The 19076-nt window shown below is 51.2% G+C and overlaps 1 protein-coding gene across 1 annotated transcript in view; it reads left to right on the forward strand.

Annotated features, from left to right (window-relative positions):
- HS3ST4 (heparan sulfate-glucosamine 3-sulfotransferase 4) overlaps positions 1–15802 on the forward strand; it is a 66774-nt gene extending 50972 nt beyond the window's left edge. The window contains exon 2 of the mRNA XM_055806969.1: positions 11615–15802. Coding sequence (XP_055662944.1) covers positions 11615–12251 — 637 coding nt within the window. The 3' untranslated portion in view covers positions 12252–15802. The remainder of the gene's footprint in view (positions 1–11614) is intronic.
- Positions 15803–19076: the final 3274 nt, after the last annotated feature.

Below are 19076 nucleotides of genomic sequence, written 5' to 3' on the forward strand. Positions count from 1 at the left end.
ACACCCTCAGCTTGATGCGTCTTCTGGGCAGGTGGGGAAACAGTTGTGGGGAGAAACAGGAGCACCTCCATTCTCTGCAGGACCCACTTTGCAGAGTAAGCTGCCTATGACTGAGTCATGGGTATTGAGACACCCCAAGTGTTTCAGAGCCAGTTTGTTATTTATTTGCTCATTAAATAGCTGCTATTTGCTCCCCAAATTGTCTGCAAGACCAAGCCTCCCTCCAGTGTGGAGCTCAACATGATTACACAGTCCTCAGCGGGCGAGTGCTTCTTCTTGGGTGGGCTGCTTGCTTTCCCAGCCCTTGGATTTATACCAAGTCATGGACATCCAGGTCCCCTCCCTTCCTCCTGTGACAGTGGAAAATGAATGAGCTAGCACTCAAGGGACCCTATGTTGAAGGGAAACCTGGCCTTGGAACAGACCACCTTGACTTGAACATCCTCAGTCAAAGGAAGCAGGGCTCATCACTGCCTTTGTCAGCGAGTCCCTGTTCCAGCACGTGTGCGAGAGGCAGGGCACCCAGACTAGTGCTGCTTTGCTATAACTGTGATTAATACTGTAATTAAATCTGCTAGACGACACTGAGATCTTCCCAGTGAATAGGATTGCAGTGCTTCTGTAGAGAATGGTAGTGAGGCTTAGTCAAAACAATTCTGACTGCAGTGGGGTTAGAAATACGCATTTCCAGCCTTTTTCACAACTTGTTTCATGGCTGAGCGCTGACCAGCAATAAATCTTACACTAAAATTGGAGACATCAGGCCAATTTTATCACTGGTAAAATGATGTCACACTGAACACACATCTCCATCCACAGCAGTGAGATTGCTTTGCACAGTTGAAGCCAAGTGGTGTCAAAGGCACCTGAGCCGGTGCATGATGTGCTGAGCACTTCCAGCTGTGCTGGGGCTTGCAGGGCTCCAGCGGCTGTTTCTGGGCAAGCTGCTGGGCCAGGCCAGGCAGCTGAGGAGTTAGCAACACCCCTGTGCATGCACCACGCTGTGGATGTGGAAGGCGGTGGTTAAGGGCACCCCCCATTAGGAAGGCAGTGAAATCATAGCAGCGCTGTCTAACTGGAGACTGTCCAATTTGTGTGTGAGCTGTGCAGTCAGATAGGCGAGGGATTTCGGCACAAGGCAACAGCCATATCCCAGAGGAGATCCACTTGAGGAAAGAACAGAAGAAAGCAAGATTTAGCATTAAGATCATAATTTCAGATTGCATTGTGCAAGCATCAACAATCTATATACATGAGAGTCTTTGGGGAACACAATGCTGTAATAGCTATCCAAGCCAGCCTGAACAGTGAGGGTTATTTTTAATTGCAACTGAATGGATCTAACCTTGTGATGTCTGTTCACAGAGCATTGCTGGATTAATACAGGTTCCATAGTTGCTTCTGCTAAAAGACTTTAATGGATCAGCTTAGTTCTCTGCTCCATGATTATAGCATTCTTACCCGCCTATCATGCATGTGCCAGATGGTCCCAGTGAAATCAGAGCATATTTATATTTTTGTCTGCTACTCAGCCAGCTGCCCACTGATTTTGTTGCATAGTGGTAGGAGGAGAGGAGCCTTCCTGAGTGAAGTTCATCCACCTCTTTCCCCAGCCCTGGTAGCTCCTCCACCTCCTATGATGCACCAGAGGAACCACAGAAGGGTTCTCTCCCCAGGGCTGCCTGGGAGGCTTGGCCATCGAAGGCAGCCACACTCCCACAGCAGCAGCGCAGCACTGTCTTCTGGCACAGTTTCAGCTGCTTCCCAGTGTGCAGGGGGGATGTTTTCAGTTCTATCGGCGATGAGAGCCATTAAGAAGGTACAAGTACTAAAGAGATCCTGAGCGATGCCTATAAAACCTCTGAATCCCTGACAGAATCAATAGTGGGCTCTCAGGAGTAACTTCTTATCCAGGCCAACTTAAGCACATGCCAATGAGCCGTTAAAGATTTTGTATTTTGTGGAGACACAGAATCCCTCTCGTTGCAATTGTTGGACTCTAGAGTGGGCGAGATGATGAAAAATCACATTAGAAATAGACTGTACTCCAAAGGCATTTTCCTCAGCGTCTGGGAGAGCAGCTCGAATGATGCTCGCAGGCGGCATCCTTCCTCCAGGCATGTGCCCAGCCAGCACCAGCGATGCCCTGCAAGCCCGGGCTGCCGGGGCCATCGCTAGAGGACAGCCCTGTCCTTTGGGGTTTGTTGCAATGAGAGGCACAGATGTTCTGGCCACATCTGCCAGGGAAGTGAAGACTGAGGAGCAGGAGATGGAAGGAGGGAGCAGGGAAGCAGTGTCCCATGAAAGGGAGGTCCCAAGGCTGGCACCTGGGATGCAGCCAAGAGCTCCACAGTGTCCTGAGCTGTTTCATCAACCCACAAGCAGGAGCTCTGGGTGGCCTGGGCAGGCACTGGCTGAGCAGCCCCTGGCTAGGCGCAGGCTGGCACCCCGCTATGCACGCTTGCCTCCTCTTGGATAACTTTGCTATCGACACAATTTCCAATTTGGCATTTCGGTTACCGTAGCAACTCAATGCTTCCATTCTCTGATCGGATCAGCTCGCAGTTAGTCAACACGGTGTTAGCACCTGCGTTGGTATGGCAACACAGGACCAGTCTCCATCCTGGCACTGCTGCTGGAGGCACGGCTCCAGGCGGCCGCGGAGAGGGGAGCAGGCAGCACGGCAGCAGCAGGGGCATGGCTGACAGTGAGATGCTCCCAAGTCCCAGCTGCTCCTTACTGCCCTGGCTGCAGCAGGAGCTGGGGCTGCCCCTGGCTCTGGCTGTAGTGTCCTGGGCTCCCTAGTCCTGCACGGCCTGGGAGGCACTGGGGAGAAGCTCAGCAGGGATGTAGCTGGCATGGAGCAAGGAAGTGTCCTTGCAGTCTCAAACTGCCACTCTTGAGAGTGTTTTGTATGGATACCAAATGGATTTACAAACTTTGGGACAAGGGAAAGCTGCTTGTCTTGGAGAGGGAAACCAGCGGCCCCAGGCAGCCCTTAATTTTGGGTATTAAGTCCTGTAAGAGCAGAGCTCAAGTCACAGAGAAGGGTGGTTCACCTCCTCCTCCCACAGCCACCAGCTTCCAAACCATTGAATTCCTTCAGTGGGTCTCCTGGGGGAGGTTTGCTTTGCTTTAGCCCCAGTCTGAACTGGCACCCGCTTTTCTGGAAGTGCTTTACAATTTGCGTTTCATGTTTAACAGACATGTGCAAGCCATTTGAATTAGAGTAGTATGAATCTATTAGGCAGCGACGGATGCAAGTTTTGTGTCTCTTATTAGAAAGGATTGGATTCTGAGGTTTAGTGATGTGCAAAGGATTGGACTTTGGACAGATTAAAATTATTTTCAGCGTTAAGCACAATATTTCTAAGCTAATGCACTCAGTCCTGAATATAGATTCACAGACCAAAAAGATTATAAAACATTAAACCTATGTAAATTCAGCTGTAAATTTATGTTTGAACAAATTCAACAAGAGATTTGACTTGGGGGCTTACAGCAAATAGGTTCTGCTTTTAATGCGTATTGCAGTCTTCAGTTGCAATGCCGTTCTCCCCTTGAAAGTCCCACGCCTGCTGTATTACTGGCAGGTCACAGTTGACAGCTCAAGCAATTATACCGGAATGTGTTAATAATAAAAAGGAAAATGACTTCATGTTTGTCTTTTGAAGACAAAAGCAGATGTTTGCTCCGCCCTGAGGAGCAGCAGAAATGAGCTCCACGGGCAGGTGACACTGTTGCAGCACCTGGCCATTGCCTCTTGAATAGCAATCGTGCAAATCCATGTCCTTCTCTGTGGTTCTCCAAGCCCTGGGAGTTGCTGTGAACTTTTTTCTCTTGCTGAGAACATGAAAATACAGTTAACAAAGACTTCTTTTGAGTGGGATTGCAGGAAACCTGCAACATTGTGAACAAGCTGCCTACACAGAGATAAATGACAGCTGTGACTGAAGGAATAAACAAGATAATCTGGATTTAAATAAACCACAAGGGGATTTTGGCAACATGCAAATTCACAAATTTATAAAATGTATCCTTTGAAAATAAAGAGCTTGTCTGAAGCCAGCAGTTAAGAACAATTACTACAGCACATTTTCCCAATGAGGGCTTAGAGTCAGCCTTTGCCACAAACCAGAGAAGACCAGGAGCCAGATGTCCTGCCCATTGCTGCACGGCAGCTGGGGGCCCTTTTTATGCACGGAGCAAAAAAACTTGAAGAACGGATGGCAGCGAGTCCGCCATCCCACAAAGGGAGCCGCATGAGCAGTGGGGGTGCCGGGGGGCATGCAGAGCAGCCTGGCCCTCGTTAGCCTCCAGGTCACAGAACTGGGGAATGAATAGGAAAGGAGAGACATATCAAAAGCCCAAGCAAGCAGCCAATAATACATATTTGATCATCTGCTTGAAGGACCAGGTAATTCCTGGATCGAAGCCCAGGAATGGCAATAAAAGTTTCATTTTGACATTGCACAGCGCAGAGATGCTGCTACCAAAGAGCATGAAGAAATGACGCCCATCTCCTTAACTGAGTGAAGGAGTCATTAATGCCAGGTGGCAGTGGAGCTCCTTCCAGCAGCTTGTTGTCATTGCCCCTTTTTTTCAGGTGGGTAGCAATGAAGACAGGGAAGGGGCAGGAGGTGAGTAGAGACCAGTGGCAGAGCCATGAGTAGATGTGTCCATTCCAGCGCTTCACCTCCTGGGCTGCTCTGCAGAGGCGCATCAGGCATGGTCAGCAGCATGGCAGTGCCTCTTCATCAGTCAGCCTGGCATCAAAAGGGAAAGAGATACTGCAAGAAAAGCCAAAGCATGTCCAAGAGGCTATGCAGTCCCCTCTGGGAGCAAAGCCCCAGCCCAGCACTGCAAACTGCTCTGCAGCAGCCACCGGAGAGGAGCGATCTGGAGCGATGTGTCCTGCCCAAGCACGCAGAGCTGGTTAGCATTCTGCCGGCACAGGCGCAATTAGGGCAGAGCACATGGCAGCAGCTCTGTGAAGGTTAACCACTCTGAGGAGTACGCCTGCCGTGCCAGAGGCTCGGCTGCTCCAGGTTTAACACCCTTGTTATTCTCAGCAACAGGAGCCAATGGTGCTGGTATTGCTCTCTGCTGCGTGCTTGGCAACAGTTATTGCATGCAGCAGGATGCATGCAGGACGTGCTGGCTCTTGGGGCTGACAGGCTCAAGCCTCCCTCATAGCTGCCTGTGCACGCTGGGAGATCAGCAGGGTAATCCGTGTGCCTGCCCAGGAAAGGCAGCACCTAGACAGTAACTCTGAAACAAGGCAGAGTCTAGGAAAAATCATTTCTGCTTGTGCATCCCAGAGCTGCAGTAGTTCTGGTGCTCTGCAGGGCCAGGGGTGTCTTGAGGACACACCGCAGCTCCCAGTGTTACCCTTAAAACTGTACAGCAGAAGCTGAATCTGCTTTTCCTCCTCTTTCCCTTGATCGCTACTTCCCTGCTGTCTCTCCTCAGTGCCAACCTATCTATCCATTTGTCTTTATTGTGCGTGGAGTTTAACACAGTCCTTAAATGTGGCAACACTTTCAGATTATTAGCTCTGCAATTTCTGGGCTCCTGTGTATCATGATAACATCATCGGAAGGGGCCATTGTAATTAATAGTTTGTTCATGCTTCTTTTATAAACTCCTGGTGTGTTTGGTTTACATTTGAACATCAGCATTACAACTTGCTTGCAGCGTATTGTCTGAAGTGTCCCCACCACAGAGAGAAGGCTTAGAGGCTTGAGGGGGTTTTTTTGCAACAGCTTATTGAAACCATAATTTAAAGTAAAACCTAAGTAAGTATAATATAAAAGGCAAGACAATTGTCTTGCCCTGACCCTACAGCAGAGGGGACCAAAGTCCTTGTTTACAAAACTGTCCATGGAGGGGCTATTGCTGTGGCATGGCAGTGCCTGGAAGGAGAGGGAACCCCACTCCTGGCAGTCACCCAGCCCCTGCCTGCCAGCAGCTGGATGGGCAGGAGCAGCAGCGTGGGTGAAGAAAAGCAGCAGAACTTCCTCTGAATTCTGATTCACTTTCATCTCTTTCAGAGCACTGCGGTCTAAAAACCCACAAATCACAGACACAGTCCATACATAATACAGAACAAATGAAGGCTTGTGCGAGCTCCGGGTCCCTGGGTACCTGCCCAAACGTCCCAGGGGCTGCGGACAACGCGCCGTGCTGGGGAGAGGCTGGTCGGGGGGAGCAAGAGCAAATGCAGTGCAAATCCTGTCAGTAAACACCCTCCGGTCTGACTGCACAGCCAGAGCATCAGCACAAGGGGCAGGGGTCCAGCCAGCCCCCGTTTGCTCTGAGCTTTTTAGCTTGAGAGTCCACAGGCACTTATTTGCAGAACAGCATCTTGTCAGCCGGGAGAGAGATCAGACACAAGGATGTATTACAGAAAACCAATAAGCTAGTGGCTGTGACTAGACCAATTCACACTGCAGCCTAGGTGCTAAGTAGCAGGGAGTGGTGTTAACTAACGCCCTGGCCCAGAGCAACCTGGGGCTGCCTGGCCCCTCTGCAACCCCTGGCCCTTGTCTGCAGAGCAGATGTGCTGGTGGAGGTCGTGCTCCGGCTGCTCCAGGGTGGGCCAGGGCAGGTCTGCATATGCCATGCAGAGGGTCAGAGATGGCCATGGCAATGGTCCCCTTGAGCCCTATTGTCTAAGAGCCCGTTGCTCATCGTCCAGCAGAGCTTTAGCATCTCATAATGGCCATGTTTTGACATTTGACAGCCTGCTGCATGCTGCCAGGGTGTCTGACTCACAGGAGCATACACCAGCCAGTTCTGCCTGTGCTGGTCTCTCCTTCTGCTCAGACAATTGCAGAGGAAAACAGCTTATCCTGTCTAAGACAGCACAAACAAGTGTGCTGTGCCGCTGTGTGGGTGTCAGGGTAACTGAACACCATGGGGTAACAGTGTTCAGTGCTTGCTGGGCAGTCCAGCACCATTTGCAAGGTAGGACTTCTACACACTGTTCCTTCTCCTGTTTTCCAGGCTGCCACTGTCTCAGCTGCTGCCCTCTTCACTCAGAAATCAGAGCTCCCTGATCCCATTCCCCATAGTGCCACAGGTTCGCTGCAATCCAGTTGGTCCCATTTGACCCTCTTGTCTCAAAGCACTGATCCAAGCTCCCAGCAGCAGGAGAAGCAAGGACAGCCCCAGGTCAGCCTCCCCAGGACTTCACCCTTGTTATCAGCTCAGGATCAAACATGTCCCTGGCCTGGAAGGGATGCTTCTGGAGAACTCGCCATGAACTGAGACCTTCAGTAGTCCTGTGGAGACCTGGCAAAGGGAGCACTGGAGCTGGTCCAGCCCTACCAAATTTTACCATGGTGCAAAAGGAAGACTGGGATAAAGGGAGAAGGTGGGAAGCTCCGTTCTCCCATCCTCACGGAGCAGGACAGCAGTGAATAAAGGGCTGGCACAAAGGAGAAACACTGCCCGAGCACTGAGGAATGAGTCCATGGACCCTGTTGCTGCTTGATGTCTTTGAGCAGAGAATTTAGCAAGACATAGGAGGGACTGGATACCTCTGTGCATGTTAACCATTTCTAGTGTTGCCACTAACTGCAGAGATTGGTAAGCAGTATAAAAGTTTCTGCTTCAGGACTTCATTAAATGTTCGGTGATAGGAGTCGGGAGGAAAGGAACATGGGCAGAGTAATCCCATACCTGGTTAAGAAATTCTTGGTCCTTCCTCAGGGGCTTGCATTACTGACTGGTGAAAACTGAAAATTGCAGCACCTCTGTCCCTGGGGGCTGGCACCTCTGGTACCATGGAGGTGCTCTGGGTGTTATCACAGGACAGCAAGCAGCGGGGTGAAACATGGTCTGCAACTACCTTGAGACAGAATCTGTTAAAAAGGAAATGCATACAAATTACTAGCTATAACTGATGATAAAATAACTATTTTGTGAAGCAAGGAACAGAAGAGTAACACATTGATTTTGGTAATTAATGGTTCAATAGAAACCTGTTCTGGGAGCGCCCTGGGCAAAGTCACTGGATTGGAAGCGCTTTTATTCCCTGGTCTCAGTTCTCTGCCTCACTCCTCCACGAGTTCTCCAATGCCAATCGCACAGCCCCAAGGCTCCAGCACCTTGGCTGCTGCTCCCTCACAGGCTCCCACTCTTCTGGAAGCTCTTTGGGGCAGGGACTGTGGCTCAGGCTATGTGCAGTGCTCATCCCAGCAGGGCTGGAAACTACCTCCAGCCACTGCCAAAGTGGTTTCCAGTGCCAGATGCTTCCCCCAGGGCTGGAGCCTGGACCCTGGCAAGATCGATGTAGTACCACACCTGAGTTGTGCTCGCTGGAGGAGCAGGCTGCAACACGCAGATGCCTGCAATGGCTAAACCTCAGGCAGCGCAGCCAAGGGTGCCACTGCCTTCTGGCATCTGGGTGGATGACGGATGATGCAGCCCCCCTCCCATTCAGCCCTGCAGCTTTCTTCCTTGCTTTCACCACTCTGTCACGTTAAGACCGAGACCTAATTTCTGTGCAGAAATTCTAGCATTTCAGTTCCAAGTTTGTTAAGCAATACTAAAAAAAAAAAAAAAAAAAGAAATTTTACACAGCCATGCTTGTATTTTGTGGGCAACACAGAAAGGACTGGTGCCCTGCAAGCCCCCTGCGCATGCAAAGGCAGTACCCGCCAAGGTCAGAGGGTGCAACTCTGCAGCAGGGAGGTTTCTGCAGTGGGTCATGTCATGAAATTGAGGGTTGTCTTTGGCCAGTTGCTCTCGGAGACGGAGACGTGCTGTTGAGTGAATGCAATTTCCATGGGAATACAAACACTGATAAGTACCATGCAGAGAGATTGAGATGTCAGGTGACCCCCAGAGCAGCTCCGGGGGTTTGGTGGGATGCCCTTGCAGGGTCAGTCATCAGCCACTGCTCCCTGCAGCCAGTGGTGCCTGTGCCCAGCTGGCCACTGCCCCCAGCTGGGGTGGGAAGCTTGAGCATTGGTGCTGTGCAGCACTGGGGAGGGGAAGCCCCACTCTGGCTGTCAGCAATGCTCTCCTGTCCTCCTGTTCCCCTCGGGGCAAATGCTGCCTGCCCATGTGCTCAACCTTGTGGCCTCATTTTCTGTACACTTTCTCACACCGTTCCCTTACACAACCTCATGCTCAGCCAAAGAGCACCCTATTTGTACAGGGCACCTGAGCACTCAATCCCTGATCACTCTGTGGGCCTTGTTGTGATGTGGATAGTCATAAGAGATGCTTCCTTCCCACAGGGCTGTTAAATCCTGGTGCTGGATACCTCCCCATGAAAGTCACTCTGTAATTCTGCAGCATCTGCAGTTCCCAAGTGCTTGCACCCCTTTTAATTTGTTGAGGTTTTTCTTAAAGGAAAAATACCTTAAGATGCATGGTTCAGACTAATGCTTGCTCTTGCATATTGCTGCTACTCAAATGGCTGATGCAATGCAGGGGCAAAGCATTGAAGTGCTCTGGGCAGAAGACAGGACTGCAGATGCCCTGCCATGTGGGGAAGGCAGCTCTGGCAGGGCAGGATGCTGGAGGGACGAGCTCCTTGGCAGGGCCTGGCCACTGACGTGCTGGCCCTGAAACAGGTAAGTCCTGCAGGCCTGCTCCCCTACAAACCCCCATTGCCAGGACTCAGCTAGAGGTTGTTCAACAGGAAAGATGCTGCCTGCAGATGGGAGCCACAGGACCCCACCAGCCTCTGCAACAAAAATGCTGAAGGCACGAGCAGCTCTGCAGTAGCACCAAACCCACCGTTGCTCTTGCCTCAACAGGACACCCAGCACCTCCTCCAGCAGCACCTTCATAAAACCAGCCCAGGTGGATGGAGTACACCAACACTAAATACACACTTTACAGGGAGGTTTAAAGCAAACTGATGCATTTAAGTAGTCACAAGTATGAGGCATCACTGACAAGCAAACCTAGCTGGTCCTCTCCCGACAGCCACCTCTGCTTGCAGACTTCAGCCACGTAATTGCTAATATAGCTGTTTCCTGGGGCTTGGCAGTTTGACGTCAGCATCGCTGTGGTCGCTGGTGCCCAAGGTGCTCTTACAGAACCATTTCCAGCCTATTCACATTGTTCCTTCACCATATGTTTGTACTGGAAATAGTTGCAATATAAAGGGCTAATCCTGCAAGACCTTGAGCATCGCCGCCATCCTCCATGTCTGCAGCAGGAGGCCTGGCCAGTGCTACAAGTGCTTCCTGGGAGCTGACACCGCTCCTCCTGCCTCCCAGGCAGGCATCGTGCCTTTGGGGCAAACAAGCCAGCAACAAGTTAAACAAACTATGCTTCATTTGAGTGTGTCTATGCAGGAGCATTTGAAAAGCTTAAGATAAAGAAATTGTTAAAATACACTGAAGCCGCAGCCAATGCTGTGCCTGTAAAACTTTGCACAGGCAGACAGGAAGCCTTGCACGGGAGCACTCGGGCAGATGTGGCAGTACCCACGGGTGCCATGGCCCCATGGCCTCCTGTGTTGTGTCACCTCGTGTGGTCCGTGCAGCGGGCGATGGGAAGGGCGGCCAGGCTGTGGTGCTCCCCCGGCGCTGCGCGGTCAGTGCCTGCATGGGTCGCTGCCGTGGGGTGTCTCAGCGCTTTCAGGACCCAGCCGGTTTCCCACTGGAGCGTCTCCATTGCAGGTGACACAGCAGGTGCCAGAGTGGAGCCCTGCGGGGCGGGGGGCATGGCGGCAGGGCTGGAGCTGCCCATGGCCATGGTGTGTTCAGGAGCGGGAGGTGGGTAGGTGCCTGGCTCGTGATATGACCCTGCCACCTCTCCAGCGCCCGGCGGCTGAGGAGGCGTGACAGAGGCTGTAAAGCTCTTGCAGAGGACAGCATTTACTACCTTCCGTCTTGCTATGATAATCTTTAACTGGGGGCAGCTGGGACAAGCATTTACCTCTTCATTTTCTTAGATATAAATGCTATCTCACTGCAGTTTCATTTTACAATATGGTAATATGCTATCCAGGAAAGTCTTGCTACATGCTAATTTATCCAGTAGGCAAATTCCTTTTGGCTAATAAAAGTGCTCGCACAGGAAGCTCAAAACCCAGCAGCAATTAATTATTGACAGAGCATGTGAATTAGAGATAAAAGAAAAGTCATTCTTTCTCACACACAAGATAGTAAATAAATTTAATTATTGTACTAGAAGCAAGGGATCTTATTCTATATTAAGTTTTATTAGCTGAGACATTTAAAAGCATGTCATCATAACAAAAAGGTCTTGTGTAATCCTAACTGCACCACTCTGGTACAAGGCTCTGAAGTGAATAGGCTTAATTGAGCAAATGGAAGCAGATGGCTTGCTGAACAGGCAGGTATTGTACAGGTTTATTGTCAATTAACTTTTGTCTACATATGCCTATGGCGAATTGACTGTATAATGTGTTACCAAGGCTGATTTAACACTTTAGGTGCCCATCATGTCCAGGGTCCAAGAAGGAGCAAAGCCAGAAGTACTTTGGTCCCTGGGGCCTGCAGGTGTGGCAGCATCCCTCCTCCCGCACATCCCGCCAACACCTGCACGGGGCAGCAGGGACACCGAGGTGCCCGCCCGTGCCTGGCCTCTTGCTAACCTCCCCTCCTCTGCTTCTGTGCAGGAATGTGATGCCCAAGACACTGGACGGCCAGATCACAATGGAGAAGACCCCCAGCTACTTCGTCACCAACGAGGCCCCCAGGCGCATTCACTCCATGGCCAAGGACACGAAGCTGATCGTGGTGGTGAGGAACCCAGTCACCCGGGCCATCTCGGACTACACACAGACACTCTCCAAGAAGCCAGAGATCCCCACCTTTGAGGTGCTGGCCTTCAAGAACCGGACCCTGGGGCTGATCGACGCCTCCTGGAGCGCGATCCGCATCGGCATCTACGCCCTGCACTTGGAGAACTGGCTGCAGTACTTTCCCCTCTCCCAAATCCTTTTTGTCAGTGGCGAGAGGCTCATCACTGACCCGGCTGGGGAAATGGCCAAGGTCCAGGACTTCTTAGGCCTCAAGAGGATTGTGACAGAGAAACATTTTTATTTTAATAAAACCAAGGGGTTCCCCTGTCTAAAGAAGCCAGAGGACAGCAGTGCTCCCCGGTGCTTGGGCAAATCTAAGGGTCGAACTCACCCCAAAATAGACCCAGACGTCATTCACAGACTGCGGAAGTTTTACAAACCTTTCAATGTCATGTTTTACCAAATGACGGGGCAAGATTTCCAGTGGGAGCAGGAAGAAAGTGATAAGTAGAACCATGAAATCAGGAAAAAAGCTCTTTTCTTTTGAGAAGTGAATCATCATTAGAGACCCAAAACTCACTCGGGGTTAGAGGCTCAGCCTTGTGAGTGCAAGACTCTTGCACTCTCAGGGTTGCAGCCAGAGCTGTCCCATGTTTCCACCTCTGAAACCTTAGTGGCACGTCACTGTGGGTTGCACTCGGGCTCTTCCCACCGTGATGCTGAGGGATCAGTGGGCAGGTGGGAGGAGGAGGAGGTGGAGGGAGTGGGGCTCCTCGGGGCGATGGGATGCTTCAAGTCGACATGTTGCTGCTGGTGTCCCCCTCACAGCCAGGCAGGCAGGACCAGCATCTTCTGCTATGGCTAGCTGAGCAGCAGGGTGCTCACAAAACCCAGCAGCACTGGGACAAACCCATAGATTTGATTTCTCCTGACCTGGCTTTTAGTTTTGCCCAAACAGCAGCATCAGATCTGGTAAATTCAGGACACGTGCATCCACAGGCACACCGGTATTTCTGTGTGAAAGGAATAAAGCCAGTTATGCTGCAAAGGAACTATGTACAGAAATCTCATTTGCACCAGATGTTTCAATTACTTGTTGCACTAAAACTAGTATTTACCAAGTGCCACAAAACACCTGGGCCCGATTCTCCTCTGACTAGTGGGTGTATCTATCTACACTGTTGGAAGAGAGTGTTCCTCCTTTGCTGGGGTGCTCAGTGGGATCAGAACTGGGGCCTCCCCAGGACTGCCCCCCTCCTCCTGGAAGCCGTAGCGAAGACCATTCCCAGGCACCTGCTTGGAGTGAGCCGGGGTCTCAGCACCCAGCCAGGCTGCTGAGGCATGGTGCAGAGAGACGTGTGCCCAGGCAGCACCTCCTGGCAGCACGGTGCTGTGCCTGGCTCTGTGGTCTGGAGCCAGGCATTCCTGGTGGGAACTGCAGGACAGAGGCGTGGGGGTCAGCCTCAGCATAGGGTCTGGGCAGGGCTGACCAGCGGGGCCCCTGGCACTGCCCTTCATTTGCACCTTGAAAACGAGATCTCTGCTGCTTGCTGTTGACAGCCGGGTTTGCAAAACAGGAAAGCAGACTTCATCTTTACTTCAGAATTACAAAAATGTAATTAATTCCCAGGGTGAGCACTGCTCTACACAAAAAATGTGTGCTTTCTAGTGGAAATGACCAAGTCAACCAAATTTGCAAATCCTGGTAGAAACTGTAGAACAAGCCCATATCACAACTGGATCCTCCAGCAATGTGACAAGAGCTGCATGCTGGGTCCAGTGGAGAGCAGGCCAGCAGCGCATTGACACAGCTGCACCGTTTCCATCTCCATTACTGAGAGAAAAAGAAGAGAGGGAACAAAAGGAAAAATGCAGAGCTACTGTTGCTGAGATGTTCCCTTCACGCAGGTGATTTCTAAGGGCACTCAAATATTGCTGGCCACTTACTTTGTTTACTGAGTGGTAAGGATGCCTCCTGGGTGGAGCGTAGCTGTGCACGAGCCCCCCTTTCTCTTTCGGGCAGCGAGTCCCTGGCTGATGGAAAGCATCAGCAATGCAGCGTGAGATAGCTGTGGGAGCACCAAGACTCAGTTTTGATTAAGGTGGCAAGAAATCCCTGCTGATCCAGCTAACCAAATGAAATCACTGTTAGGTTGGGTAACAAGCTGAAGCTACGCTGGGTTTCATGGCCTGTCGTGTGGTTCGTTACGCCATGAAGTGGTGCTGGTGCCTTGGACTGGCTGAAAAAAGAGCTGAAGTGATTTGGAAAATTTACACCGTGGGCCATGCTGGAGGGGCACCGCAAGGTCCCTGCTAATGTCATGCTAGTTCCTACTAGCTTGATTAGGTTTAAAAACAGCTCCTGACAAAACACAGTTTTTCACAGACCCACAAGTTCCCAAATTACTACATGAAAGTTGGAAGTATGTAATAGGAATAATTTTACAGTGTTTCACACATTATTAAAATGTCAGATCATCTCCTAAGTGAAAACTGTTGTTAACACAATTTGGTGCAAGCTGCTTGATGCATTCAGTTGGAGGATGAGAGGCTCATTGAGGATCAGTGTCCAGGCTCCTCACCAGAGGGATATCCAGAAATTTCTGCCCGTTCCCAGCATGCTGCAGCCCAGACACAGCGGCAGGCTGGCCATGACGGTGTGGAACGGAGGCTGCTAGTGGAGATGGTGGGACTGACTGCCCTGGCTGCTGCCAGAGGGGCTTGGCTCCAGGGCGATGGTGTTCCAGCTCATGGCATGGCTGGCGCGTGGCAGGTTGGTGGCTGCCCGTGACTGCTGGTGTTATGGCCATCGGCGTGGCACTGTGCATCACCTCTGTGGCCAGGGCTTGGACTCTCTCAGCCCCTATCCACAGCTTAACTGGGAGCAGCCTTTTTCTCCTAGCAAGGCCTCTTTGAGCTTGAAAGGGCCCCTAGGACCGCCCATCCCCACCCAACAGGTCTCCCCACACAGCCCAGCTGCGGTCTGCTCTGGTCTGAGCGCTGCCCCATGTCTCCCTGAGCAGCTTGTGCTGGCTTCTGGGAACAGCCCCTGGTCCCCCACTGCCATCAAGCCACGGTCACCTCTGTCATCATGCCCCTCACTGGAGTGACAGGGGATCTGAAAACGCGTGTTTGTCTGAGAGTTACAACCCAATGAAGCACCCTGCTAGGTAAGCCACAGCATGTGGCCAGGCCAGGCAGGAACATCCATCCTGCCCTGGGACAAAGCACGATCACATCTGGAGCTCCATCCCACAGCTGGAACCAGGTGCTGGACTGGGGCTCCGGCCCCCCAGGAGGGGCTACCTGATGGTTTACAGCAGCAGCATGGTCCATGGGAGGTGATGATCCTGCCCGTGCCTCACCTGTCTGCCCGTGGCTCTTGTTCCCCTTCTTTCTGCCATATATTTAGAGGTTTATTTTTTATATCGGCTACGATTTCCAGCTTGAGAGGAACTGTTGAGCACCTGGTGGGAGGGTACACCCTGCTCCTCCACCCCTGTGGACACCAACCACCCCACACACGGGGGACACCCCACCCCCAGATGCCAGAGTGCCACCGGCCCCTTTGTGGCACTGGTAGGGAGAGGGACCTATGGGGGGGCAGCATGGGGGTCTTGGGGCAGGCATTCGGTTTTCTGTTTTTCTGAAATGCACCCCGAATGTGCCATGCTAACGCAGGGCCTTGACAGGGGAATTATTTTCTATCTGGCCAGAGAGTGGCCTGCCAAATGAGAGTCAGGTTAATAACACTTTTTTTTAAAAAATATTCAAATGTCAGCATTAGAATACACAGGAAATTGAATTTTGTATTTGATTTCAATTAGCAAAGCATAAATTATATTTAATTTTATACACAGACTGGGTGATTCATTGTTCTGGAAAAATTGGTACTTTATGGTTCAGAGGCTGGAAATGGAGAGTTTGTCTTTTCTGAAACCAAACTGCTGTGCTGTCAACTCCTCCCAAACGCGTCTCTGTCTGTCGGTGTCACTCTGTACCTGAACAATATGAAAATCCTGAACTGAACACTTGAACCCACAGCACTAAACAATAAAACGTTGTAGCAGCTGCATTTCTGTGCTCCATTTCTCCTGTCCCCCCAGCAGCACCAACACCCCACAAGCAAGACCCCCATGATGTGCGCTGGCCATGACCTGCCACCAGCCCATCCAGCCCGAGGAGCTGCTCCCACCTGACCCTGCAGGATGCAGCCCACCAGCATCAAAAGGGCTGGGGAAAGGCACGTGTTGCAGCCGGGACCAGGACTGGGACCAGGACCGCCCGGGCCAGCACCCTGCCTGCAGGGTCCCAGGCATGGGGGAGTCTGCAGCCTGCTGGGCAGTGTCCCCAGAGATGCCTTCCATGGGACCAGGTCAGAGACCCACAAAGAGGACAGCCCTCGCTTTCCTCTGCAGGCAGGGACCAGCCACTGGCCCCCAGACCCAGGGCTGCCTCAGCTGGGGACAGCAGAATTGTCCCTGCAGTGGGGGACAGCTTTCCTCACTAGCCTTGAAGCTTGGGATTCACCTCCCAAGGTCACAAAGAACAAATCACTGAGCAATGCCTGGGAAGTTTCACTTTCTGCTGATTAAGGATAAATCAGTGGATAATAAAAGGAGAGGGAGGGTTGGCTGCCAGGCAAAGAAATTAGGGGGAAAATTTTTTTATCTTATTTTGTGTGCACAGTTTCCCTCTAGTTTGAAAAAAAGCTATTTCACAGCATGGCCCTATTGTGTCATCTGATAAAAACCACTGAAAAACTTTTATCAACAAAATTAGGAAGTAGCGAACTATAAAATTGCTAATTATTTTCTAGTAAATTTACCTTTAAATAACTTTAGACACCAATTACAGGCACCATTAAGCACCATTAACACTGGGTATATTTACCAAACAAGGATGGAATACTTATTATTCAAATCAAGATCATTTTGGTGTAGATTTTGCTGTTTGGAAAGCAGTCCCCTCTTACCAGATGCTTAAAAAGTCATCAGAAGATCAATTACACCTCAAATGTCATCAGATTCCTAATATTTGAATTGTGGTGTGATTTAATTCAACCCTCGAAACAAACACCTGTGTGAGCAGCGACCGTAATCCCGAGGAGCTGCCCCAGCAGCACCTGCCCCTTGGCACAGGACCAGAGTCAACGTGCTCCTGGTTTGCAAGCCCCGAGAAAGTGAGTCCCACATGTAGCGGATCCGGCTGTCTCTTGCAACATCACCTTCCCCTGCACCATGCGGGGCTCCGTGCCCTTTGCACACCCACCCTGTTGGGCCAGCGAGCATCGCTCCTCCTGGCAGCTGCAGCCAGGTGCCTTTCGTTGCCTCCAGAGATCTGCTCCCCAGAAGACCTGTGTGGCTCTGCAAAGCGTTTGCCTTCTCCCAGCAGAGGCCTTTGGGAGTACATGCTGCAAACGCAGTTCTGCAGGCTGCCCTGGTGCCGGCATCACCACAGCCTGGCCCTGGCAGCAGCCACGCTCCACGCTGGGCTGGATGGCGGCACACACCTCTTAATTGAACGTTGCCAGGCGGCTGTCAGAAATCTGGCTGCAAAGCTGTTACCTGCTCCCACTTTCCTGCTGTTATCTTTGACATCCTCATTATTTATTAACTGCCCTGTACCCAACAGGCTGCCACTGATGCTTATTATGCAGGTTCCATATTCTGCTTGCCTTCCAAGGTCACATCCTCCTGGATGTCTTGCAAACCAGATTGAAGAGGTACCAGCAAAGATGCAGCATGTTCCGTATATGCCGATGCCAGGTTTCAAACAGAGGCCTTTGAATAAGGATGACATAATAGGTGGTGATAGAAGACCCTGTTGCTTACTGCTTTTCCCACTCCTGTGTGTAGCAGGACTGAGCTTTCTGCACCTACATCAGCAAATACAGGAAACCAGAGCATCAGGGAAGAGCTCCAGCCGTCAGCTTTCACGTACTGGAACTAAATGTTTTCTCTGACACCAGAGCCTGGAAGGAAAGCACCATGGAGATTGTTTAGCTGGCCAGGTTGCACACCTGCAATGACCTGTTACAGATTTGTCAGCATGAATAAAGTCCTTTTTCCAGCACCTTGCCCTCTGCCACTGCCTCCTTGGCGTGGTGCTGGGTGCCTGTGCCCCCCCACCCCGTGCTGCAGTGCGGTGGCTTTTGCACCCTGGGCCAACAGGCTGTGACATCCCAGTTGTTCCAGGCAGAAACATCAAAACAAACCGATGCTCTCACCTCCTCATCTTTTGTGATGCCTTTTGCTCAGGGTTTTTTTGGTTTTGCTGACCTCGGAAAGTATCCCTCTATGAGTCACTTACTGGAAAAAAAATCTGATTAGAAAATTCTTGATGGCTTTTAAGAAGCTCTTCCAATTTCAGGTAAAAGACTTGAAATCAGAAGAAATAATTTGAGGGTCACTTCACTATTACTTTACAACACCAACATGGATATTTTGGAAATTTTTGGCTATAACGCGTGGTCTAATAGCCCAATAGATATATAAGAGCACTTGCCCATTTGCACCCCATGCAAGGGTAGAGGCTGCTAAATCAGAAAGTTTCTCCATGGAAGGACTTACCTACAGCTTAACAGGAATTTCTGCTCTAACCCAGTGATGCTTTAGCATGGCAGAAGAGAAGGACATCAGGGCTTTGCAAAATAACGCAGAGAGCTCCCCGTGACACCAGCTCCCAACCCCATGGCTGCTCCAGGTGAGTAGGATATGTCCCACCCATGTCAGAGGGGATCTGCTAGACACCCCAGCAAAGGAGCGCTGTGGGATCCATTGGAGGACTGTGGCCAGGGCTTTGCCTCGTGCCAGTTTGGGGATCTGAGCAGCCGAGGCTGTGCACTCCTAAGAGACCACAGCCACTGGGAAGACGACATTTATTTGCTGCTAATTCACCATGCTGCAGGACAAGCTGTGCAGCCTGTCCTTGACTCCTGTGTTGGCAGAGGAAGGCTGGTTTGTTGACTCACCATTAGGGTGGGCATCTGCCTCAGCATGGCCAAGGAGCCCCTCGGGTAGAGGAGGGCATCCCCATCCCTCAGCAGCTGTGCAGGGACGGAAAGGGTCTTCAGCCACTGTATCCCCTTCCTTCTCCCCATCCTCAGAAGCAGGACGGATGGTCCTCCTGTGGGTTTCCCCAGGGTGGGCTGCCTGGGAGGTGGGCTGCCCTGCTGCCCCTCTGCTGTGCCTGGGCATAGGGACAGGAGGGAGGGTGCACTATGTGCACAGTCTCCAAGGAAATGGGAACTGAGAGGAACTGGGGTTGTTTCAACAGTATATTTTGTGACTAAAGTCATTATGTTCAGAGAGATGTACGGGTAGCTGAAGGACAG

Source organism: Falco peregrinus, chromosome 5 (genome assembly GCF_023634155.1).
Source record: "Falco peregrinus isolate bFalPer1 chromosome 5, bFalPer1.pri, whole genome shotgun sequence".
NCBI classification, from domain to species: domain Eukaryota; kingdom Metazoa; phylum Chordata; class Aves; order Falconiformes; family Falconidae; genus Falco; species Falco peregrinus.